The sequence below is a fragment of the Lynx canadensis genome, chromosome A2 (genome assembly GCF_007474595.2).
Source record: "Lynx canadensis isolate LIC74 chromosome A2, mLynCan4.pri.v2, whole genome shotgun sequence".
In the NCBI taxonomy this organism is placed as follows: Eukaryota; Metazoa; Chordata; class Mammalia; order Carnivora; family Felidae; genus Lynx; species Lynx canadensis.
The window spans coordinates 14,810,181-14,835,930 of record NC_044304.2 but is presented as its reverse complement, the minus strand read 5'-3'; the positions used below and the strand labels follow the sequence as shown (position 1 = coordinate 14,835,930).

Here is a 25,750-nt window from a genome sequence, read left to right as displayed (position 1 = left end):
CGGACCTCCTTACCAGGACATGAAATCTTTTCAGCCATAGCCCTGGTCCAATACCCTCAAGACCCACTCCTATTCCCACCTCCCTGGTACATGCCAAGCCAGGTCTTGCAATTATTTTGGTGGTCACGTGTTTCTTCCGGGAAATGGCTGCTCTCCTTCAGCCAGGGGGCGGGGGCTTCTTCTGTCTGCCCAAAGCATTCAGGGAAATACTGGGGATGAAAATCCTGTCTTTATCCCAGGTCTCGGTCCCTTTCTCTCCTGACAAAAGCCCTGACTTTGGCCAAGGAGGCAGCCTGTCTCCTTCGCAGCTCTGCCAGTCATGCACAAGAACATCCTGGGTCTGAATGTCAATACCTTCTATGTAGAAGCTGCAGATCGGTCTCCTTAAACTGTACTATGAAGGTCCCGTGGTTTTTATGCCACACCACAAGTTGAGAGTTGGCCGACGAGCCTTTCATTCCTTTTTAAAAGGCTTTTCAGAGTTAATAGAAGCCAGTCAACTAAACAATCCTCATAATTACCACTGACTCCATGCTTCCATGTGGTAGAGCTTTCACATGACCCCACATGACCTCTCCTGGACCTCATCCCAACCCACCACAGGCAAGTTTTGGTAATGATGACACTGATCACTGACCCACAGGGCCTTTGCTGCTATCTGCCAATGACTGGTTTCGTTTCCAAGACCCATTTGGAGGGTCTGCTTTTTTAAGGCCACGTCTAGTACCAAATGCTTAGTCTGGGTCACTCCCCAAGTCAGAGCCTGAGACAAGGACTCGTGTTTGGTAGTTTATTTGGGAAATGATCCAACAGGGAGGGACTGGGGAGAATAAACAAGGAAGGAAAGGACTGACCACAGTCATGAGGTCATGAGGTCATGAGGCACGGTCCCACTGGCGTGTTTTGTCAAGAGTACCGAGTTAACTCTCAGAAGCGTCCACCCGAGGATCAGATGGAACAGCATGTCTCCATGGTTCCTGTCCCCGCGTGGTTGTGGGTTGCCTCAGGAAGGGTTAAGTCCCCAGCACTTTTGGGGTGCACATACTTCAAGGCCGAGCGGGCTAATATTCTAAACGGATGTATTTTGTAGGCTTAAATTTACATGATTTGGGAGACCAAGAAATCACAGAAACAAGACCACCAACTTAGGGGCTCAGGTCATGATCTCATGGCTTGTGAGTTCGAGCTCTGTGCTGACAGCCTAGAGCCCGGAGCCTGCTTCAGATTCTGTGTCTCCTTCTCTCTCGCCGCCCCCCTCCTCCACCACTTGCACTCTGTCAAAAATGTATAAACGTTAAAAATTTTTTTTAAAAGATCAACTTGAATATTCTAGAACACTGCATTCCCTGATGATTATTTAATGGCTGCTAAGGACAGCTCTCTTTCTGCTGGAGGAAACACTGAGTCTCTCCAGGACAGTATTTTTCCAAGTCTTTGCCAGTCTCTGCCATCAGTTTTCTCCTCCTTTATTCTGAAAGCTGCAATAATCACATATTTCCAATATATGAACCTCCTGGACAGACCTTGCTCATTGGGTGTTCCATTTCGTGTGTGATGTATACTTTTTAAAAATTTTGTTTTAAACTTATTTATTTTGAGAGAGACAGAGAGTATGTGAGTTGGGGGGAGGGCAGAGAGAGAGGGAGACAGAATCCCAAGCAGGCTCTGTGCAGGCAGCATGCAGAGCCCGACACAGGGCTCGAACCCACGAACTATGAGATCACGACCTGAACTGAAATCATGAGTTGGACGCTTAACTGACTGAGCCACCCAGGCGCCCCTGTGATATGCACTTCTTACCAGGAGGGGTGGCCTTCAGGAAAGGTGGTGGCAGAGACAGATGCTAACATATTTCTCACCTCCATTTTCACCGCTCGGCCAGTCAGCCCAGTTGGGCAGTGGTCATACCCCCAGCCTGGCAAAGCCTCGTTCGTCTGAGGTCTTTAATCAGCAAGACTGAAGCTTCTAAACTTAATCCAAAGTCTGGCTGCCTCTTGACCACTGTCAATGTTCCATCACGGGCCGTCAGCCAGGAGCAGGGGCGGGAGGAGCAGGCTGATGTGTTGGGAGCACTGTCACGGTGCCTGGAGGAACAATCGCTGAAAAAGCATTTACGAAAAATGAAAACCCAGGTTGTGTTCTTGAGAGGGCGGCAGCCCCAAGTCTAGGCACTATTTCTCTCTGCTGGATGGACCTGGCCATGCCGGAAGGTGCCATGCCAGGGCGTCTGGGACGAGTCTGCAACGGCTTCAGCTCACATTATGTTCCTTCCATGAGGCATTAAGTTCCTAACTCCTCACCCTATTTGTCTAGCCGAAATGCAGAGGGCAAATGCCATGGCTGAAATACTCGCCCTTGGTGAATCAGCTCCTTCCCCAGAGCTCTGTAAGACTGACTGGGGAGTTTCAGTTTGGAAAAAAACAGAGATTGCTCAACCTGTGAGCAGACTTAATTCTAACACACTGCGCTGTGAGTCAAATACAGGCTATGAGGAGCCTTCTGGGGCCATCAAGAATGGCCTTCCCTCTGTCCCCAGAGTGGGAAGACAGGCTGAGTAATCACATGACAACATCTCTGAAGCAGCCTTCTTCATGCTGATAAAGCAAGGAAATCTTATGAAACACCAGGGAGTGGTTACAAAATGCAGAGCAATTTCAAAACGAGTGATAAGAAAGCTGTGGCTAAGGGGCAAAGTGGCCACTAAGCACCCCGACCCTAGGGAGCTCGGCGTGAATTTCTTGGGAGGGCAGGAAGCAAGAACTGGGCTTCCCCGGGACTGAGGAAGGTTCACCAGCCCGGCAGAAGCCACGAGTATGTATCTGGGGCATATGCCTCCCTTCTCTCCCTCAGAAGCACCACATCCACAAGAATGAACCGTGTGTGTGTGTTTTTCTTGTTTTGAAAGCCCTACAGGGGAAATATTTTTCACAAAATACATTATCATAAGCATTTCCTTTAAACCACTTTTCTGGCAGGCCCTTATCCTTGTGTTCGTGTTGTTGTTCTTTTGAACTCCCGCAGCAGGAGATAAAGGAGTCTCCCTGGAGAGGCACGACCAGAGAATTCCCCCTCGGACCGCAATCCTGGGCTCAGCTGCCATTGGCTAGACGAGGGCCAGACGTTCCGGGCGGTCACCGAACGGCACCTTGGCTTACAGCTGAAGAACTCTAGCCATACCAAACCGGACTAGAAAACAGACTTTAATTTTACACGTACGAATGTCAGCTCAGGTTTACAGCAGGTAAGAAAAATATATACAAACTGCAGCTTAAAAAAGGAAAAGGAAGAAACACGCAGCCCGTGTTTGCGCTGACGTGAGTCATCCCAGGAATCCGACTTTCTGTCTCTTGGGCCCCAGGCTTTCCTCCTTGTGTAGAATGCTCTGCAGGGAGGCGTGCAGCACCTTGCCCACTCGCTTGCCAGTCTGCAGGGCAGAAGAGAACACACACCCACTTGTGAGGCACACACACCCAGACCAGGAGAGCTTCCCTTGCTGCCTGCCAGCCGTCCAAACTATACCGGCTCCATCTGCCTTAAGGGACTTTTATTTAATTAAACAAGTCAATACAAAAACAACCCCCAAACAACAACAACAACAACAACAACAACAGAACAGTTACCTTCTGGAAAAATCTCATACTAAAAACAAAGACAAAGGAGAACACCTACCCCCAGGCCCAGGCGGCCAGCAGGAAGCAGCCAAGGCTGCCTCAGCCATTAGCTCCCGCTTAGCACTCCCGCTGCCATTACAACAAGCAGCAAAACCGTCAAGCAGACCTGGTTTTGGTTACTGCCGAGTCCTGCTGCCCGGTGGGGAGAAGGCAGAGGGAGGCCACAGGGAACCGAGAGTGTGTCTAATGAAGGAACAGATGGCTCTGGGGACACGTTTGAACAAGCAGTTTCTCATTCACCTGCCACCAAATCTCTAAGCAGGACTGTTCAGAGGGGACCCAGCTGAAACCTGGGTAGGGTCTCCGGTATCGCTGCCATGCAGAGATGCTAAAAGCATGGGATGTCAGGAGCAAGACGCATCAAGAGGTCAGACAACCCGCAGACTTCCTAATTAGCCCCCACACAGGAGACACGAGGGGGGCCCTCAAAAAGAACTCACTAACATACAAAAATCTTTCTTTATGAAACTGTTTTCTGTGTCTGAGCTCATGAATAACTTTTTTTAATGTTTATTTTTGAGGGGGAGACAGAGAGAGAGAGAGAGAGAGCGAGCAGGGGAGGCGCAGAGAGAGGGGGACAGAGGATCTAAAGTAGGCTCTGCACTGACAGCACAGATCCCGATGCGGGGCTTGATCTCATGAACCAGGAGATCATGACCTGAGCTGAAGTCAGACGCTTAACCAACTGAGCCACCCAGGCGCCCTGCTCATGTGTATTTCAAGACTATGATGAACCAACCACAGGTCTCCACGTCGTCAAGTCTTCCACATTCCCATAGAAGTTTTCATTCAGTTGTGCTGCCGGTTCCACTCTTGGCAACGTCAGGGAGAAAGATACCCAGGCCTAGACCCTCGCCTCAACCCTCCCAGTTACGAGGAACTTCTCCCCTGGCCCCTAACTGGAACACAGGATGAGACTCCAAGTATTGCCGGAAATTCATATGAAAAGATCTCATTCCAAAAATGGGAAGTGTTCACTTGCATGAGATGCAAAGTCAGGGCTAAGGACCAAAGTGACCAGAAAGGTTTTTTACCATAACATGAGAGAAGGAGAACATGTCAGAGTCGATCAGAGAGGGGTACTGATTACTCATATGAATGAAGGTGAGGGACGGGGTAAGAGGGGACGGGACAGACAGGACACTAGGACTTGGGAGGTCTGAATGTGAATGGCAGAGGCCAACCCCCCACCGATGTTTTAAGCTTCACAACAGGCATTTCTGGATTGCTGCTTCCCTGGGTGAGGCCAGAGCAGTCAGACAGGACCACGGGGCTACGGTTCCCCCTGAGCTGGGTCTGCAGACCTCATCTGCCGAGCCCCGGAGGAGGATGTAGCTCGGCTCACCAGACAGAGCTCTGGCTCTCCTACCAGCCACGGCAGCCGCAGCCTACCTGGTTCGTAGGGTCAAAAATAGCTCAGTGTGGCTGCAGGGGTGCCAGGGCAGCCCTAGAAGCGCACAGTCTGGGTGTGAATCCTACCGCCGGAATGATGAGCTGGGAAACCCACAGGCAACTTACCTATCTGCTACATGTCTCAATGTCCACGTCTGCAAAACCAAGGATAACAACAATGGTTGCCCCGCAGGAAGGCTAAGGACTAAATGACAGTAGGTTGGGTGCCTGGGTGGCTCAGTCGGGAGGAGGCATCTTGACTTTGGGTCAGGTCATGAGCTCGTGGTTTGTGAGCTGGAGCCCCGCATCGGGCTCGCTGCTCTCAGCCTGTCAGCACAGAGCCTTCTTCGGGTCCTCTGTCCCCCTCTCTGCTCCTCCCCCACCTGCGCTTTCCCAAAAGTAAATTAAAAATAAGTAAATAGGGGCGCCTGGGTGGCGCAGTCGGTTAAGCGTCCGACTTCAGCCAGGTCACGATCTCGCGGTCCGTGAGTTCGAGCCCCTCGTCGGGCTCTGGGCTGATGGCTCAGAGCCTGGAGCCTGTTTCCGATTCTGTGTCTCCCTCTCTCTCTGCCCCTCCCCCGTTCATGCTCTGTCTCTCTCTGTCCCAAAAAATAAATAAACGTTGAAAAAAAAATAAAAAAAAAATAAGTAATAGATAAATGACATAATATGTTTAAAGCACTAAACACAGAGCACCTGACACATAGTGAGTGCCCGGTAAATTGTGATTCCTCACTGCTTTTCTTGTTTTACGTACTGGGATTCCCGTAAAATTCTCCTGGAAGAGGTGGGGAAAAGAGCTCCTTCCAAGACAAGGTTTCAGAGCCACTTGTCTAGAGAGGCAGAACTTATAAAGTATTTGAAGGGTTTTTGTTTAAAAAAAACTAACCAATTAACCAACCGGCCACGAAGAATCCCCCTGCCGTGCACGACGAGAGACACCTGAGCTCCAGGCAGACCCACGCCTCGACAATGCCGCACCCGCACGCCCTTGGGGGCCGTCATGGGGCCTCACAACACGCCCAGCGGCAGGCACCCCGACCGCTGTTACGCTCTCCCTGAGATGAGCTGCCTCCCAGCCCGGGTAGTCTGTCTTCACGCCTGAGTTCTCGACACCGTGCACACCGCTCATTTTTGCTTTCAAATAAGACAACAGAAAGAGAAAATGGACTTTAAATGCTTAGAGCCTTCAGTGCAAAGCCAGTGTTTCCAGGCGTGAAGGAAGAGTGGGCGTGGCAACCTTGCCTGCTAGTCAGCCATGACCTCTGGACGCTGAGTTGTGATGCAGTACCCAGAGCAAAAAAACCTGGGTCTGGCCAACTCTGTTCCCGGCAAGTCAGTCAGTCGGTCGGTCAGTGTCAGAGTCCTCAAACATTTCTGGAAAGTCAAGGCGGACGTGGGGGAAGGAGAGTCTGGGAAGACACAGGTGGTCCCTGCCACGGGGCCTTTCAGGCCTATAAGGGAGACACGCATCACCCCAATGGTTGGTGCTTGCCTGACAGCCTGAGACCTGTGGGGAGTGACCACCCCGAGGCAGTTGGAAGGATTTCCTGTCTGTCTCCTTTTGAACACTTCTAGAGCCATGAAGACATGGGGAGACGGCATCCCTCAGCCCTCCGGCTCTACCTTTTCTCATTCCCTTCAAAGGACAGGAAGCAGTCAGGCGGGACCCCAGTTCCCTCATCAGATCGCAGAAGCCTGGGGTTTTAGTTACAAGCGATTCCATGTTATCAGTCCAACACACTCATCCGTTTCATCTAGAACCATGGAAATGTGAGATCAGAGAGGGAGAGGACGAGGAATGATCACTGACAGGTTCCTTACCTCCCAGTCCGGAGCCCCCACGGCCACCACCCTTTGCCATGTCAGTAGAAACCAGCTCACACCAGCTGTTCTCCCAGCTCTAAGTCTGGGGTCAAGGGCGCAAAGGCAGAATTCCCCTGGTGTGACCAAGGGGGTAAGAAGCGGCAGCAAACACTCCCAGACAGTGCCTGCACCTGCTTCAGGGCCAAGCCTCACCTCCATCATCTCGAAGATGCTCTCTGGGTCCAGGCTGCCCTTCCCCACTTTCCTCATGCATGTCACGACTCCCTTGCTGGTCACGGACACCAGCAAGCTGGCCAAGGAGCAGGCCTCCTCCTGGAGAGTAGCATCCACTACATGCCGGTAGCCAATCTGCAAGGTCAGAGTGCACACGTGGGTAACACACATCCCAGATGCCCACCCTGGACAGCCTCGTGGAGGGAGTATCTCCACCAGCAAAGAACCTGCACTGCCCGTTCCAGATCTTATTTTAGATTCTGCTCATATGGAAAATGCCTGAAACAATGTTCAGCAATTCTACCACGGGCCACTCTGCCAGCAGAACAACAAAAGCATAAAAAGGAAACGTGGGGTGGGAGTGGGGTTAGAGCCATAATTCAGAGACTATCCAAGTGAGGCCACCAAACGTCTCCAACAGAGGGGCCCAGGGAGAAACTGACATGTGAGGCCACACAGATGTTTCGCTGAAGACAAAGATGAATCAAGGGGGTGCCAGCTAAGACACATGCTCAAAAATGAGTCAAGTGCAGATGGCTTTGGCCAGTCCCCACATTTCACCAAAGCCCCAGGCTCGTGAAGTGACTTCAGTGGAATTAACCTGACCCATACAGTCCTGTTTTACATGAATCCTGTGCGGAATCAGGGACAAATCTCAGCCAACGCAGGCCTGTCTGCACGCCTTGGGCAGCGCCAGGTACACAGCAGCATCAGCCAGAGCTTGGGCTCCACGGGCCTCGGTGCTAACGTAAAAGCCACACTTGACACAACAGATGCCCAGATCCTGCTCTAACCCCTCATTTCACAGATATGGACACTACAGCCCACAGAGGGGGCAGTGTTCGCCCTTCAACCTCCCTGCTTTTATTCTTCCAGCCTAGACCCCATAGAATTGAGGGAATTAAGGGAAATGTGCACACAGGGTGTTTCAGTGAGATGCCTGGTATGGAGGAGCTTAACAAACTCTGGCTACTATTACTATGAACCCTCTCGTGTCCCCCTGCGACTCCGTCATGTCTTCCAATTAAAACAAATAAAATAAAAGGAAAAGCTGCTCATATAGTGGCTTCTAAAACACCAAATTACTGGATTTGGAGTAAAGCTATTTCTACATGATTTGTGAAGCTGTAACTTCTCAATCTACTAAGTAACCTTAATGGGTTAGGGTTGAAGGAGACTCACAAGGAAGTCAAAAGCCGTCAGATACAACCACATACCTTGCACAGGGTGACAATGCAGGGGACATTCTCCACACTTAGCCGGATGCAGTCATAAGGGTCATCCGAGAGTTCAATATCCTTGGACCCCTCTTCATCCTCTAGAACCCGAACTCTTGGTATCCTAGAAACAGAAGCCCAATCAAATCCCCACTTACTGTGAGGAAGAAAGAGAACTTCTTTTCTTGAGATTGACAACAGGGGTCAGATTCCTGCACCTCACAAGATGAAGTCACACTCTGCTTGTACTTTATCATCCTCGTCCCTACCATCCCTGCCAAGAGTGCACAGGCAACACTGGAGAGCAGTGGAGGAAGGAGGTCTTTTTAAAAATAACACTTGGTTTGGGGCGCCTGGGTGGCGCAGTCGGTTAAGCGTCCGACTTCAGCCAGGTCACGATCTCGCGGTCCATGAGTTCGAGCCCCGCGTCAGGCTCTGGGCTGATGGCTCAGAGCCTGGAGCCTGTTTCCGATTCTGTGTCTCCCTCTCTCTCTGCCCCTCCCCCGTTCATGCTCTGTCTCTCTCTGTCCCAAAAAATAAATAAACGTTGAAAAAAAAAAAATTTAAAATAACACTTGGTCAATCAGATATGCACATGGGGGGGGGGGGGAAGGAATCTTGATCCCCGCCTCATACCATATATAAAATCCATACGAAATGGACTGTAGAGATAAAGGGGAAAGACAAAACAATAAAGCTTTTAGAAGAAAAAACGAAAACCTAAAACTATCTTCATCATCTTGGTGTAGACAAAGATTTCTTAAACAGGACACAAAAAGGGCTTACCATAAAGGGAGGAAAAAAAAAAAAAACGATAGATTCAATTGTGTTGAGAACTGTGAACTTCTGAAGAATCATAAAACCTAACACACAGATTTCTATACTGTGCTGTTTGTGAACAAGGCAAAGAATCTTAACCTAAGAGTGAATCCCTTCATGCTTAAATTACACAGGGTGTGAGGGACTTGTTAGGGAATGTGATGAGTTATTATGTGATCAGTTATATGAGATTCTTCTTGGTTTTTACCCTTGTTACTTTCATGCAAAATTCATTTGTTACTCAGAAACTCTTCTTTGACATTGGAGGCCTTTGTATCCAAGATATTCTGATATGTAAAATTATGTGTGTCAATGGAATACACTACATAAAATAACACCATGTATCTGGATAATCCTCTAGAGTTTATTGGAATCCTTCACATTTATTATTTAATTGAAAACAAAAAAGCAATGAAATAGATAAGAGTTGGACATTTTAATTGCCTGTTACTCAGTTATGTTCTTCAAAGACAGAAAAAGACAAATGAAACCATGGTCAATGTTGTCCTCCCCTCCCCATCCTCAGAGTCCTAACACACTAACTGCCACAAGGAGGGACTCATTTATTGCCTAAGATTTAATTACTTGTTCAAGGTCACAGGCACTAACAATTGTTGGAGCAAAGACTAAACGCAGGCCTTCGGGCCCCAACAGCAGTGTTTGCTCTGCACCACTGCTAACGTAACAGCATCTGCCTATATAAGGACAGAGAAACTAGAAAACCAGAGAAGAATAATGTACATTGTGTCTGTATTTCTCTGAAACTGACCAACCTTCCACTTTTAACATGCTGGCAGGTAACAGATGACGAAGATAAAGCCTGGGTCACTAAGGACTTAGGCAAGTGCTGAGGAGTCCCTGCCCATAACTACCGTTAATGTGTCCATCTGCTCTATATTTAGAAACACATTTGTCCAAATTAACATATTTAGACCCATGGAAGTGAAGACCATGTTCTGAAAGGTATTAGGAAGTGCTACTAAGGCTGATGAGAAAGCCTGGGGGCTAAGAGAGCATCAAAAGCTAACATTTCATTATTCTGGAAAGAGCTACTTAAGCTAGTAGAGACATTCCCAAAGGGGGGAATGTCTCCAGAGCTGTCTAAAGGGATAAAACCGACCCTCTTTGATTTCATTGGCCAGGGCCTCTGTACACAAGCTGCATTTATTGCTAATTTTTTTATCTTGACTAAATGGATATTAGAATGAAATGATCTTCCCACATCAGGCTGATTGTTCTACTTCAGAAGAGCATGCATAATCAGCACTAAGCAGAATGAGACATTTCTCAATGGCCCTCTGTACAATGTTCAAAATTAATTAGTATGTGGATCCTGAGAAACTGAACTGAAGTCCATGGGGAGGGAAGGAAAAAAAAAAAAAAAGAGGTTAGTGAGGGAGCGAGCCAAAGCATAAGAGACTCTTAAAAACTGAGAACAAACTGAGGGTTGATGGGGGGTGGGAGGGAGGGGAGGGTGGGGCTATGGGTATGAGGAGGGCACCTTTTGGGATGAGCACTGGGTGTTGTAATGGAAACCAACTTGACAATAAATTTCATATTAAAAAAAATTTAAAAATATCTATATCTATATATATATATAGATATATATATATATGAACTTCTGTTTGTCAAAAGACAGCATTTAGAAGTTAAAAAGAGAATCCAGAATGGAGAAAAATATGTGCAAACATTGTGTGCGTGCATGTGTACATGTAAGCGGACATGTTACGTAAAGAATTCCTACCAAACGTAAAAGACCACCTAACAGAAAAATAGGCAAAAAACCTGGAATGGGGACTTCATAAAAGAGGCCACTAAAGTAGTTGATAAACATACAAGATATTCAACTTAAATAGTCATCAAGGAAATGCAAATTAAAAACAATATGATACCAAGAGACACTCACTAGAATGACGGATATTAAAAAGACAAAAAAAAAAAAAAAAAAAAAGCCCACAGTTGGCAAAGATATGAAGCAACCCAGGACGCTTATACAACACTGGTGGGAGTATCATCTAGTAAAGCACTTTAGAAAACTGTTTTGCAGTGTATCTACTAAAACCAAACACAGGCCATGCCTTATGATCCAAACTTTCACCCATACCCAACAGAATGGGTAAATACGTGCAAGAAAAATACAAAAGTGTTCGTGTTTGGAATAGCCAAAAAACTGGAAACTGCCCAGATGCTCATCAACAGCAGAACGGATAAATCAACTATGGCACAGTCACACAATGGAACAGCAGGCCGCGTAGAGCAAACTATGACCCCGGGCCACAATACAAGTGTCTCAAAACATCATGCTCAGTGAATGAAGCAGACACACAAAAACACCACACGGTATGATTTCGTTTATATCAAGGACAAACCATTCTATTGTTACAGGACAACGGTTCTCCTCAGTGGGTGTAGTGACTGCACGGGGGTGGAGGGTGAGAGGGCTTCTGGGGGGCCTGGCCACGTTGTTTCTTAAGCCGGTGCTGGAAAATACATTTAACCCACAGAGTCCACTCATCTCTGTCTGGGGTGGGGAGCCAGGAAGAAGAGCGGTCCATTCAGTTACCGTGATAGAAACAGCGTTGGTGCTTTTCCCTGCTCCTCTAACAAAAGCCGTCGATGATTCCAGCCCTGTTGGCTGTCCCACACAAGGCAACATCCACAGCATATAAGCCGCGTCCAGGGAATGTCCACAGGAGCCAAGGAGTCCTGCTAGGGTCTGCCCTGGCTCAAGTGTCAAGGGTACCCAGAGTGGAAGTACTAAGTAACATCCTATTTGAGCAAGTCAGGTAATCCATTGTGAATTTGGGTCAGTTATGTTAAAACACACAACACCACACACACACACACACACACACACACACACACACTCCTTCCTGACACTTGGCCACAACATAGTTTCAGCGGAAGGGCTACAGAAGAGCCTCTGTCCTTCTAAAGGACACGACTGGTCTTTCATGTATCAGGGGACCTGATGTCTCACATGGGTCCACATCCCTTGCTATCTGCAGGGCTATTCTTGTTCTGGGGACAAGACTCCTGGCTACACCCAGGACAGGTGTCCTCCCCAACTTGAGCAGCTGGGTCTTACCATCCTGGGGCACAGCTTGCCCAATGCTTCCCCCCACAGCCAGACAGCCTCGAGCCTTGTCTGGTTCTACTCTCTCTTTTTGCCCTGGTGCCTGTGGAAAACCAGCTGGCAGATGGGGAGTGCTTTCCAAAGCTCCAGGTCCAACAAATGGCCACTTCCTTTCTTCTCCAATAGAGCCCGAGCACAGGCTGACACAAATGGCACTGGTACTCGGGCCCCACGGTGGCCACAAGTGCGTGGCGGAGTCTAGTGGCACAGCTTGGGGTGGGGGTGGGGGGCTCCACAGCTTTCGTTCTCAGTAGGTACTCCATCCTGCAATGTCTCACCTGAATTTACTTAACTTTGTTTTTGTTTTCTTCTGAATTACCCAGGTAGTCTAAATCCACCATAGAAAACCTCTAAAATACAGATGAATGTTAAGTCGCCTATGATGGGAGCCCTAGAAAAGAATCACAATGACCATCCAGGGACATATCCAGACATATTAAATATACGAGTAACCAAAAGTAAAAATCAAGAAAACAAGATGAGAGGTCTGTGTTTAATGACTGGCTTTCTGTATTAACAAACTTCTAAAGAGGCTGCTGTGCAGGATTTCGATCCCCTATGTTGGGACACTCCGGTTGTTCCCAACTTGTCACCATTGCAAAGAGGCTGTGATGAACATTCTAGAGTAACACCCTTGCCTACTTATCCAATTAACCCCTTAGACGATAACCCTAGAAGTCTCTAACCCTCATTTTCTTTTTTTTTTTTTTTTTTTCAACGTTTATTTATTTTTGGGACAGAGAGAGACAGAGCATGAAACGGGGGAGGGGCCAGAGAGAGAGGGAGACACAGAATCGGAAGCGAGCTCCAGGCTCTGGAGCCATCAGCCCAGAGCCTGACGCGGGCTCGAACTCACGGACCGCGAGATCGTGACCTGGCTGAAGTCGGACGCTTAACCGACTGCGCCACCCAGGCGCCCCTAACCCTCATTTTCTAAACCCCACGGTCCTCCACTCCCTCAATGTAAGCTCTCTCGTGGCATGAACGTCACCACCCGTGCATTTATTTTTGAATGCTGCAAACCGTCCTCAAAGAAGCTGGCACGTAGAAAGGGAGAAGCCTACAGGATCAAACGGTTAGAGGGAATGCCAACTCCAAGAAGGCTGAGTGCCTCGTCCCTTGCTGCACATCTGGCCGGGGAGCCTAACCACAGTGGCGTAACCACTTCCTGCTCTTAAACCCAAATGCAGGCTGCCGCCCTGCGTTTAGAACATTCTTGTGTCCGATCGGGGAATATGTGAGCACCTACTCTGTGTCAGGCACTGATAGTGGTGGTGGGGATGTAGCAGACTGCACAACAGGTGAAACCCACGCCCCCGAAGTTCTGTACCCAGTAACAGTATTTGGACAGTCGACCTCTGGGTGGTTTTCACTCCGTTTGCTTCTCTGTGGTTTTCTAACATTTTTCTACATGGGACATGGTTACTTATGAAAATAATAACAAAAAAAACAAATACAGAAATACGCATGTATTTAGTTTTATCTTGTGAAATCCAGAGCTTACCATTAAAGGCCACCATTTTTCATGCTAAACCCCTTGTCACCTTCCCCTGGAAGCTTTGGTAGAAGTGTCCTGAGTCTTCCATCACAAGTGTCGGCTGGGGTTCTCTGCAGGCCCACGGGGCTGTTTCCAGGAAGACTCACCTTGTATTGAAGAGAGCAGCCTTTACAGCAATGGAGATGGTGTCGAACAAATTCCCGCCACATTCCAGCAGCTAAGGGAGGCAGGGAGTGAGGTGGGAAAAAAGCAAGGGTAATTTCTTACTCTAAGTATCATCCTAATTAAAGGACACTGATTCCTAAGAATACTGACCGAGCATTTACAAAATAAAGAAAAGAACAGGCGGCTGCTCTCCTGGCTGACACTCCAGGTGTCACCCTAATTGCAAGAAGCACCTGAAGGCCGTGCTGGCCTGGGCCCCACGGCTGAGGTCGCCGCTGGCATTGGCTGTGGGGCCACCACTCAGGCCCCGGCTTGCAGCGGATCTCCTCTAAGTGGCCCCCCAGCCAGTTGGGTCTGCACTCAAGGAGGAAATGATCACCTGCATTTTGTCCCAAATGGCTCCTGATTGCGGAGCCTGGTGGCTACTTACCAAAGGGAGGCGGGTCCCAAGCCCGGGCCTTCCAAACCCGACTCAGAATCTGGCGCGTTTTCTTCACACGCTGCATTCGTGCCCAGGGCAAATCTCTAACTTCCCTTTAAGCTTGAACCTCAGGTGCAGACACCACCCTTCCCACGATGCTGCATAATTACTGCTTATTAAAATATGACCTCCCCTGACTCCCCACTCCACCCCGCCAGCCCGTACTACTGCCTGGCTTTGTCACAGCAGCCTACTTGCCTAGCATGCGACTAGCCCTTCTCTATGCTGGTTCACACACACTGCCGCACAGCGGAGAGCTCCAGCTGGACTCCTGAGTCAGACTGTCTGCTAGGATCCCCATGCTCACCGGGCAGCCGGGAGCTACCTCAGCGCTCCGCGCCTCACGAAGGGCAAAAATCACAACTATGTCACAGAGTTGTCACCAAGGCGGAAGGAGCCGGGCGCCTGGGTGGCTCAGTCAGTTAAGCAGCCGACTCTTGATTTCCGCTCAGGTCATGATCTCACGGTTCATGGGATCGAGTCCTGCATGGGGCTCCGTGCTGGCCGTGTGGAGCCTACTTGGGATTCTCTCTTTCTCTCTCTGCCCCTCCCCAGCTCACGCTCTCTCTCAAAGTGGATGAACAAACTTAAAAAAAAAATGCGGGTGAGACCCTGGCATGTGTACTCTAGTCTCGAGGTGGCCCTGAGGATCAGCCTGGGCTGAAGGCCACCGTTTCACACGCCACTCTTCCACAGCATCTACTTTACGCAGAGAAAGTGCTCCAGCAGCCACAGGGCCCCCCAGTCGGAAGGACCCTGGAGAGCCCATCACCCACCCTTACTTGGCAGGTGGGGACACAGAAGCCCTCTCACTCGTGCACAGTGGCCTGGTACAGACTCTGATTTTCAACATTCTGGCTTATCGGCAAGAGATGAAATCAAGAGGGCCCCCCAAAGGGCAGGTACCAATCAGCCCGCCCTCCTCCATGGATGCAAGGGATGAGCCCGCTCCAGGCCTCAGGTCCGCCTGCCCAGGCTCCTCAGGCTGTGCCACACGATGGGGGAAGCCAGATGGGGCGCTGCGAGGCTGACGCTCTTCTCCGCAGCTTGCTGGCCACATACCTTCCGGGATTCAGTTTCCCCGTCAGGAAAACAGCCACGCTTCTCTACTGGGTGACCGTGAGGATTAAATGAGATCACATCCTCACCATTCCTGGCACAGAACGGGGGCTCGAAGGCCCTACCTTCCTCTCTCGGAAGCCAAGCAGGTGCGGCCTAGCAAGAACCTTTCTGCCAAACACAGCGGTACAGCCAGGAGGCAGGGGAGAGTGGGCGCGATATGAAGACCCAAAGCGGCCCTACCCGGTGTCTGAACAGGCCCAGGCAAGCTAGGAGAACGGGAGGTGCGGGACGTCTAGCGTTACAGAGAGCCTGGGCCGTGGTCCCGGCTCCAGGGCGAAAATCCCTCCTATAACAGAGGTGGGGAAGCAGAAGTGGAGAAGAAGAGGACACACCTGGTCACAAACACACCTTCCCCTGTCAGGTGCACAGGTTCCAGAACACTTCTTTTAGGGGAAGAGCACAACTTATGCTGTTGGCCTTCTGGGAATGAGGGGTTTCTTTTTGATGTCTTCTTTTCTTTTTTTAATGTTTTTATATTCATTGTTTAGAGAGAGAGAGCGCGCGCATGGGAGGGGCAGAGAGAGAGAGGAGACAGAATCGGAAGCAGGCTCCAGGCTCCGAGCTGTCAGCACAGAGCCCGACGCAGGGCTTGAACTCATAAACAGTGAGATCGTGACCTGAGCTGAAATCAGACACTTAACTGTTTGAGCCAGAGGGGTTTCTTTTCACAAGGCAAACTTCCAAAACCGTAATACTGCTAGGACGCACAAGTATAAAACATGTCTCCCCACAAGACACCTGCTCCTCCTGGACTTCCCCTCATCCATCCTCTCAGACCCCCGGGCTCAGCACCTCCCGGCACCACACATAGCCAGCTGCCAGGTGCTGCGGTCGCTCCCCCCTCCCCCTGCCTTGCCCATGCCCAGTGCCATGGACCATGTGCCAGCCTCTCATCCCCACTCCCGGGCTATCACAAGACAGCCTTGTGACGGTCTCCCCCCAAAGGTTGCCTGTATACTGTCAGTGTGACAGAGTCCTGACAGTTCTCCCACTCGGAGTCACAAACCAGGCCACTGAAGGAGTGCAAAGCGGAAAGAAGAGGGAAGTGTCCGGGAAGTTACATTTCTAGTCTCATAAAATACCCCAACGGAGGTAAAAAGAATAATACTGGAAATAGGCGGTTGGTCTGACTGTAATAGGTTTCAAGTAAAGGCACCTACGCTAAAAGCATAAAAACATGGAAAGTTGCCCAGCGAATATTTGGTTGAAAGACGGGCTCCGCCTGAGGTCTATCCAGACCGGTTGGTAAAAACACATCGAGATTCACTCACGTTTGCAATTCCAGTGACAAGACTGGATTCCCACCATCTTGCTTCAAACATGGACTCGATGTATCCCGCGTATTTTTAGATGTAAAAGATAAAACAAAAACCCACGCGTGCCTCGCACGCACGAGGCACATTCCCATCAAGGCTGAAAGCAAACATTTGCTTTCACAGAAGTGGAAGCCTCCACAGATGCGAATTACGTGAATGACAAAAAAACGGATCTACCTCAATAACAGAATTTCAAAAACTGCTTTCCTAATTCATTCAAAACTTTTCTGAGGATGACAACATTTCAAAAGATCATGTCTTATTTCCAAAATAAGACAGAGCCTGGAGAAAAAATAGGAGAGAAGAAATCCAAACGTGAGGAGTCTTAAAAGGAAAGGTCTGCAGGTGACGGGGACACAGTGTGCCACTGAGACACCTGCGAACCATACATTCCCCCCACCCCCCCCCCCCCCCCCGCCCCGTGGAAGAGGGCGCTGGTTCTAAGCTGAGACAACATCCGATATTCATCCATCTTGCACAAGCCTTCACTCAGAGAACAGGTCTCTTGACTAAATCATAAAGTGGACCAGGACCCCTCACCCCAGCCTCTTATAAAAATCACAAGCGCGGACAAATTCTGACGAGGAACAAAAGCAGGATCGCCAACGGACAGGTGCAATGCACCACAACACTCCTGCCTTTAGCTTCTTGGGGAGGAAGGAAAAGAGAGAATGTTCCTCAGACACAGGGTGGAACCTTACAGTTCGTACCATGGGGCTGCACCTCCCCAGGCAGCTATGAAGCCCGCCCCTTATCAGTGAGGACTGGAGGCTGCCAGCTCCCGCCTCGTCACATCCAGCACCTTCGAAAGTACTTGCTTAGTAGGAATCACACTAGAAGGTACATCCCGCTTATCGGACATGAGGAGAAGCAAACGGACTTGTCATTTCATTATTTTTACCCATTAGCGTCAGCGTCCAGAACACCCCTAACCTGCGGGACAATGGTAACCACTGTTACCTTTTGGCCAGTTGTGCTCCATCCATTATCAAATTAATTTAAAAGTATCCAGAAAGCCCCGCCCTGTTTCATGCAGGGCCAACATCTGGAGACAGCCAGGCTCTTCCTCATCAAGAAGTTCCCTCTCAGTCCACGGAATCTGCTTTATCTCTAGATTCATGAAAGAATCTGTTTGGTTGACGGCCTAGCCTTGTGACCTCAATCTGAAGGGGAAGATGTAGCCACTCATCTCAAGGTTCATGAAATTTCACTAAAAGGAATAAACAGACCCAACGAGAGCCTGCCTTACACGAATAAGCACGTGGCACAATTAATCACACCGTCCAGGGGCCAAAACCAGGCGAGGAGCATTTGGGAAAACATCAGCAAGGAAATGGGAGATTGGCCTAGAGAGGCTCCTGTAGGAGTAGACTCGGGGGAGAAGGCTGCAGGGTCTCAGGGTCCTCCCCTGGGAAGTGAGGAACACACCGAGGGTGGGCTCCATGGTGCTTTCAAGGGAGGAGGGCTTGGTGAGGTCAACAGCAGGCACCGGCATTAGAGACCCAGCTTTGAGTGCCAACACCACTACTCACGAGCTGAGACCTCTTGCGCTAGGTCACTCTGCCTCCCTGAACCTTCGTTCCCTCACCTGTAAATGGGGCAATAGCGCCCGCGTGCTAAAGAGTCGTAAGGGATAAATGAAATGCATAGAAAGAGTTCATCCCCATTCCACGCAGAAGAGTACCCCAACTTGTCTAACTTCTGCCTATAACTTCTACCTGATAGCATCTAGAAAGCATCTCTTGTTTTTTATTTCTTCCCTGATGAGCTCGGTGGATAATTTTAGGTGCTACCATGATATGACTATGATTTCACTGTAGGATGGTATTATATATACAATACATATGTTGTATTTAATTTAAAAAACTCAATACAGGGATGCCTGGGTAGCTCACTCGGTTAAGCGTCCGACTCTTGACCTCGGTTCAAGTCATGGTCTCATGGTTTGGGGGTTTGAGCTCCGTGTCAGGCTCTGTGCTGGCATCATGGAACCCGCTTGAGATTCTCTCTCCCTCTCTCTCTGTCCCTCCCCACTTGCATGCACGTGCACGCTCTCTCTCTCTCTCTCTCTCTCTCTCAAAATAAATTAATAAATAAATAATAAAGTTTTACAAAATGACAAAAATAAAACTTTACAGGACATCATTCTTTTTCCATCTAATCTCACCCTGGAAGTTGAAAGCATCCACTTGAAGAGGGCAAAAGCACCAGAAGGAAAGTAGGCCAACCAGTCTCCAGCAAAAGCGAGAGTGTGGCCGTTGCAGCAACATGATACGTACCAGCACGTCCACATAGAGAATCCAGCAGTGCTCCCGGGGACTGATGCAGAGGGACTTCAGGTCAACGCTGCTCTTATTGTTAAATATCCGGTAGAGGGTGTTAGCAATCTCCGTGCCAAGGTCATCACCTCCCCGGCCTTCAAATTCAGGAGTAGCGTTGGCTGAACTACATAGAAGGGCAAGAGAAAAGCTGGGTGAGTCTTTTCAGAATCAAAGAGCAGAGGCACACGGCTTTGTTCCAGTTTCCTTATGGAATGCTGGACGGGCCAGCGGCTGTACAAGAAAAGTCACTGAAGTGAGGAGAGGATGGCACCTGCCACTTTTCCAGCCTCCAGACACACGCAATGAGCCAGACTGGCACGGTGCCCTGGATCTGTCAGTGTGTGTGACGGGGGTCCCCCCCACCGACTTCTAACAGAAGCCATCTTTACCCAAAGAGACACGAGAGAACAATAGTAAAGTGAACCTTGGCCAGTAACAATTAACTCTCTTATCTTGACAGTAGAATGCTCTTCTCGGACAGGCCCAGGAGGCCAGGAGGCCTAGAGTCAAGCAGTCTGGCCATGGAAGGGTCACATCACATACACCACCCCGAGTTTTCATTTAAAATGCACTAAGATGGGGCGCCTGGGTGGCGCAGTCGGTTAAGCGTCCGACTTCAGCTCAGGTCATGATCTCACAGCTCGTGGGTTCGAGCCCTGTGGCGGGCTCTGTGCTCACAGCTCGGAGCCTGGAACCTGCTTTGGATTCTGTGTATCCCTCTCTCTCTGCCCCTTCCCTGGTCCTGCTCTGACTTTCTCTCTCAAAAATAAACATTAAAGAAAATTTCTTTTTCTGTTTTTTAAATGTACCACCAAACTCTCAAAACAAAAACCACAACGTTAAGTACCATGACCTTCCTTGAATGATTTAGAAGATATGTATGATGGTATGCCAATTATATCACAAACTAGATTATCACTGTACTGAAAAGCAGGAAAATGAAATGAGAGAGAAAGACTGCCAGCTGATTAAATATTAGAATAGCCCTTTTACTTTATTTGCTATTTTTCAAGAGAAAAAACTTTTCCATTTTGGCCTCTTGAATCTTATGCCCAATTACCTCAACAAAGAATAAACAAGCATCAACATTTGTTGCCCTAAGCATTATTCAAAAGTATTTTGGGGGGCGCCTGGGTGGCTCAGTCGGTTAAGTATCTGACTTCAGCTCAGGTCATGATCTCACGGTTTGTGAGTTTGAGCCCTGCGTCGGGCTCTCTGCTATCAGCACAAAGAGCCCTCTTGTTCTCTCTCTCAAAATAAATAAACTTAAAAAAAAAAAAAGTATTTTGAGGGGGAAGGCACCTGGATGGCTCCGTCAGTTAAGCATCTGGCTTTTGATTTTCGCTCAGGTCATGATCTCGTGGTTCATGGGATCAAGCCTTATGTCAGGCTCTGTGCTGACAGCTCAGAGCCTGCTTGAGATCCTCTCTCTACCTCTCTCTTTGTTCCTTCCCCGCTTGCACAAGCATACATGCATTCTCTCTAAATAAAGATTTTTTTAAGTTTTTTTTTTTTAAGATTTTCTTTTTCAGCAATATCTACACCCAACACAGGGCTCGAACTCACAACACCGAGATCAAGAGTCTCATGCTCCACCGACTGAGCCAGCCAGGCACCCTATTATGCAATACGTTATATACATCTGTGAGATAAGTAACCATTCCAATAATCACTTTGCTGTAATGAAGAGGGTCCAGAAAAGTAACAAACCAGCTGTTTCAGTCAGTACGGTCTCTACAAAATCATGTATTGAAACTTTCTGGTCCACGCACTCATCCATCTAGAAGGTACCAGCTCTATGCTAGCACTGGAGATGGAGAGACTGAGCAAGGTGGATGCAGGCCCTAAGCTGGCAATTTCACAAAGTCAGGGAGCTTCATGATAGGGAGCAAAGAGCAGGAGTAGGGCTGGGGAGGATGTCAACCAGTGCCGAGGACCTCAACCCAGAGGTGAGCAAAAGTGGGTCAGGGTACAGACAGGCAGGGGGGTTCCAAGCAAAGCAAACCCACATGAAGGCTCAGGGCTGTGCCTACCCCATCTGCACAATGCTAAAAATCTCACCTAATGTATTTAAACATCCCTTTTGTCTAGACCATTCTCATATAGGTGTAAAGACGACCCCTAAAACAATCAGAATGTATCACTATATAATAACTGTTTCTCTAAATATATAGTCTTCCCTTACCACTATGAGCCAGCAGAGCCCTAATTTAAAATCCCCAAGAGAAACTTCATTACTGCCACAGCAACCTTGCTATTCCCTCACGGCCTCTGCTGGACTCAGGCACTGAGCCACAAAAAACAGCTCACTTAAGGTGAAATAATCAAGTTACCAAGGACCAACTTAGTAATTGTGCACAGCCAGCACACAAAAGCTGCTTCTAATTTACACACTCATCAATATCAAGATCTATCTTTGAAGTGTTTAAAAACACATCTCTATAGAGCTAAACAGACAAATCTAGTTAGGAGGTGCTTATGCTTAAAATGTGTCCCTTTCCCTGACTGCAGTGGGCCACGCCCTCCTGGGTATGACTAATTAATTACTTAGGGATTGATGCATTCCCTCTTCTACAGCCCCAAGGGCTGATTTACAGAACCTCCTGGGTCCAACTGGCTAAATTCATCTACCCGTAACCACGCCCCACTGTTTTTTTGTGGTTTTTTTGACATTAATTTAAAGTGGGAATTTTTCCTATTTTAAAAGTTGTTTTTGTTTTTGTTTTTTTTTTAACACATTGTACTTTCAGCATAGCTGGTAGTTCAGAGAGGAAGGTTTAGAGGCTCATGAGACCATGAAAAGCTCCCGCATCTGGATGGTGCCAAGGCCCCCGGAGTGACTCTGGGGAGGAGGTTGGGAAAATGAAAGGGAATCGTCGGGGCCGGGCGTTGGGGCACAGTAACTTCAGGTAACACAAGAAGAAAAGCCAAAGACCCCATATTCTAACAAAGGATGAAGGGTAGGGCTGGGGAAGAGAACTGAGGGTCCCCCCTCATCACTAGGGATGCTCCTAGCACAAGGACACTTCCTAGAAGAGGTGGACGGAGATGCCGACCATGTCAGAGGACAAGAAACCGAATGCCCGCAGAGGCCAGCCAGGTGACCACGTGCATCTGAACAAAGAGCAACCGGAGATCGGTGATCCGTGAGGGAGGCTGACAAACTGTCCAGCCACTCCAAAGGCATTTTAACTCACCTCTGAAAACAACTCCGTTAGTGAAACAAAAACCTCACAAGTGGGGTCTGACCTACGGGAGAATGTGGTGAGACCTCAGATGGCCCAACCCTCTTGTTATGCAAGGTGGAAAACTTTAACAGCTCTTTTGAATGTTTACTATGTGCTAGAAACCACTCTTAGCACGTTAGATGCGCCAGCTCAATCAATTCTCACAACAACCCTACTATTTACGACCCCATTTTAGAGAAAACGAAACAGAGTCCCAGAAAGGTTATATAATTTGTCCAAGCTCACACAACTAGGGACGGGGGAGCTAAGACTCCAAGCCAGGCAGCCCAGCCCTCATCTGCAAGGCTGCACCGGACTCTCCCTGAAGGTGGAATTCGGCATGCCTGGCTTGTAGCCTGACATGAGTCAAGCTAATGAATGGATGCTCTGGTCTTGAGATTTATTGTTAGACCACAAATACTGGAGTCAAGGAATGCAGACCAAAGGAGCCCTAAATAAAACGCTTCTCTATTAAGTGCAAAGTTTAAAAAGAGGGAAAGTACAACAGGCAGTAATCCTGGCTCCCTGCTCAGAGGTATCACAATACATTCTTTCAGCAGGGGAGTGTTCGCTCAGGGTTTGGGGCATAAAACCAAGTGCTTTCTCTGTTTACAACTGCCAAAACCAATTCAGATCCTTCCTAAGTATGACCCAGCCCCTCTTCCAGGGCAGTTGGGAAATTGCTTGCTGAGCCAATAAACTAATAAAAATCCTGGGAATGCTACCCCACCCAGATCTCCACCCATCCTGACTCATCACCTCGACTGTGCTCCTCCTGCCTGGCACATCCCTGATTTCACTGGGGTAGAGTGAGATCAAGGCCATGTCCACCTGAGACAGGATGTCAGACACTAGCCCATTGTTTCCCTTGTGATCCATCTAGCCTGCAAATCTATAGTCTTACAGCCAGGTCAGGCCAGGACCACGACAGAGGACAGTGATTTAGCAGGTTCGTGGGGCAGGGCTAGCTCTGGGCCTCACCCCTCCAGGAGTCAGTCCAGTGGTCCCGGCAGCAGGCCCCAATCCCTCCCATTCCCCTGTGTGCACATGTGCTCATTTCTGAACCTGCAGAAGCTTCCTTATGAGTGGGGATGGGAACAGTAACACATTTTGAACTGTTCATTGAAAGTTTCTGGGAGAGTTATCAGTTCTTTCTAGAGACTTTCAGAGTACAGCTAGCTTCAAATGAGTTCTGTAGTTTGCCTGTCTGCTTTGTCCCCCGTCCATCAGGCACCAACAGGGACCCCCCGCGAGCAGCACTAAGCACGGAGGAACAGAGATCAAGTGGCTCCTTCCACCAATTCAGGGCTTGAAGCTTCCGGTTCAATATTAGTGACAAATACGAGCGACCACATCGAAAGTAAAGATCCCACCGGGAAGGGCAAGTGTTGAGCACACCGAAATGTCTATGAATGAAACATGTTCTCCTCAGCTCCCTCAGTGAAAAACTGAAGCCACTGGGAGAGGCTAAACCACGCTTCCTAACCCCCCATCAACATGGTGTCAGAGCAGAGACTAGATGGACCGCCACTAGTGGTAGCCCAGACTGACACACCAGCTCACTCAATTCTTACCTTTCCTCCAGGTTTCTGATAGAAACCATCTTTTTCAAAGTTTCAAAGTTCTTACTTAAAACAGCCTGGTCTCGGGTTATGACTAACAAATCGAAGACAGGAGATGGGAGTTAGAAGGTCCCAGATTGCTCCCAGTTTTGATGTGTGTTGCCAGGCATCCCTGGGGCAGTGCTCAGGAACCCCAAGTCTTTACTACTCCACTGGGATGGGGATCAGGGCTGGTAGAGCTGAGTAGCCCCCTCCCAAGGGAAACATCCCCTAGGCACAGGGGAAAATGATGGGGGTGGGAGGCCAGGTCTACCTCAGGTTCCATGTATTATTCCAAGCCAACAAAACCAAAGTAGGACGAGTTAGTGGAAAAGCAGTTAGCTCTCTAATCACCAGGAATTGAAATAATTAAACCCTGGAAGTTGCTGATGAGTCAAGCTGGGCTCAGACTGACAGCCCCACCCTGCCCCAATTACTGTCCTCCGGCTGGGTAACACTTCGGCTTCAGTCTGTGGATGGGCAGATGCCCTGGGCTCTCCTGCGGAAGGGCTTAGTGGGTAAAAGCCTTAGAGCTGGGCACATCTACATTCCTAGTCACTGGATGGGAATAAAGGGGTTTGTTTGTTTATGCAATTAAGAGTTGCTCTTTAGGGCGCCTAGGTGGCGCAGTGGGTTAAGCGTCCGACTTCGGCTCAGGTCATGATCTTGCGGTTCATGGTTCGAGCCTTGTGTCGGGCTCTGCGCTGACAGCTTGGAGCCTGGAGCCTGCTTCGGATTCTGTCTCCCTCCCTCCCTGCCCCTGCCCGGATCGCACTCCATCTGTCTCTCTCTCAAAAACAAACATTAAAAATAAAAAAAAAGAGTTGCTCTTTGAAGATTCAGATGAGACTTTGATAAAGGTGGCAGTCAGCAGTGCTTGGTGAATCAACATCTCCCTTCTCTGTAGGAATTCGAGGTTTTGTGAATCTCTCATGGTGATTCTATCACAGTAACTGAGCCGCTTAAATAAGACACTAAAATGTGCCACTTGAGACTATCCATCTTGAAAGAGAATCAAGGAGGACTCCCTGGGAACTGGAGCTTCTGGGCCTATTGGGGGTCTCCTGAGACTTACAAGGGGAGAGAAGAGAGGAACGAGCAGCCCAGCTCAGCTGGGAGGGGGAAGCTACTCCTGGGAGCCGGATCTTGAGAAGAGGCAGCTCCCTGCCTCCTCCCACCCTGGAGCCTCCCTTCCTTCACAGCTGGGACAAGACAGCAGGCTAACCCGGAGTCATGTTCAGACACGGAGCCACAGTGAAATGTGTCCCCTATACCTAGCATCTGAAGGCAACACCTTCCCTTTGGTGTGGCTGGGCTGACTGCCTGTGGTCTGCCTAAGATGAAGGAGGTAGAAGACAGTGAGGAGGAAGAAAAAAAAGCAAATTACAGTTCCCCACACATGGTGTCTGCCCCTTGGTGACCGTTCACTACACTGAATTAGGCAGGTCAAGGCCGGGAGAGACATTTTTCTTCCGCCAACAGCAAAGGAATCAGCTGGAGGCCCGAACAGGGTCACCACCATCCACGGCAGCTTAAAGGATGAGCCAGTCCCACTGGACAACTCAGATTGGCAAGGGGAGGTGGGTCCAACCAGAAGAGGAGACGGCTGGCTGGGGGCGGGGGGTGGGAGGCGTCTCGCAGGGCAGGGTGCAGGAATGGGCTGGAAGGAATACTGGCCAGAAAGCTGAACGCGGATACGTTCTCGGAACTCTGAGCACCACACCCCCGGCAAGCTGGCTTCTGT

At 49.1% G+C, this 25,750-nt stretch overlaps 1 protein-coding gene and 1 long non-coding RNA gene across 2 annotated transcripts in view; one reads left to right on the top strand and one right to left on the bottom strand.

Annotated features, from left to right (window-relative positions):
- Nucleotides 1-2,723: 2,723 nt before the first annotated feature.
- Nucleotides 2,724-3,290, top strand: LOC115507345. Its single transcript, XR_003966615.1, has 2 exons — nucleotides 2,724-2,811; nucleotides 3,022-3,290. It is a non-coding gene; the product is annotated as an uncharacterized LOC115507345 (long non-coding RNA).
- EXOSC7 (exosome component 7) overlaps nucleotides 3,185-25,750 on the bottom strand; it is a 36,829-nt gene continuing 14,263 nt past the window's right edge. The window contains exons 4-8 of the mRNA XM_030305636.1: nucleotides 19,137-19,302; nucleotides 13,920-13,990; nucleotides 8,321-8,444; nucleotides 7,083-7,238; nucleotides 3,185-3,424 (exon numbers count right to left, since the gene is read on the bottom strand). Coding sequence (XP_030161496.1) covers nucleotides 3,320-3,424; nucleotides 7,083-7,238; nucleotides 8,321-8,444; nucleotides 13,920-13,990; nucleotides 19,137-19,302 — 622 coding nt within the window. The 3' untranslated portion in view covers nucleotides 3,185-3,319. The remainder of the gene's footprint in view (nucleotides 3,425-7,082; nucleotides 7,239-8,320; nucleotides 8,445-13,919; nucleotides 13,991-19,136; nucleotides 19,303-25,750) is intronic.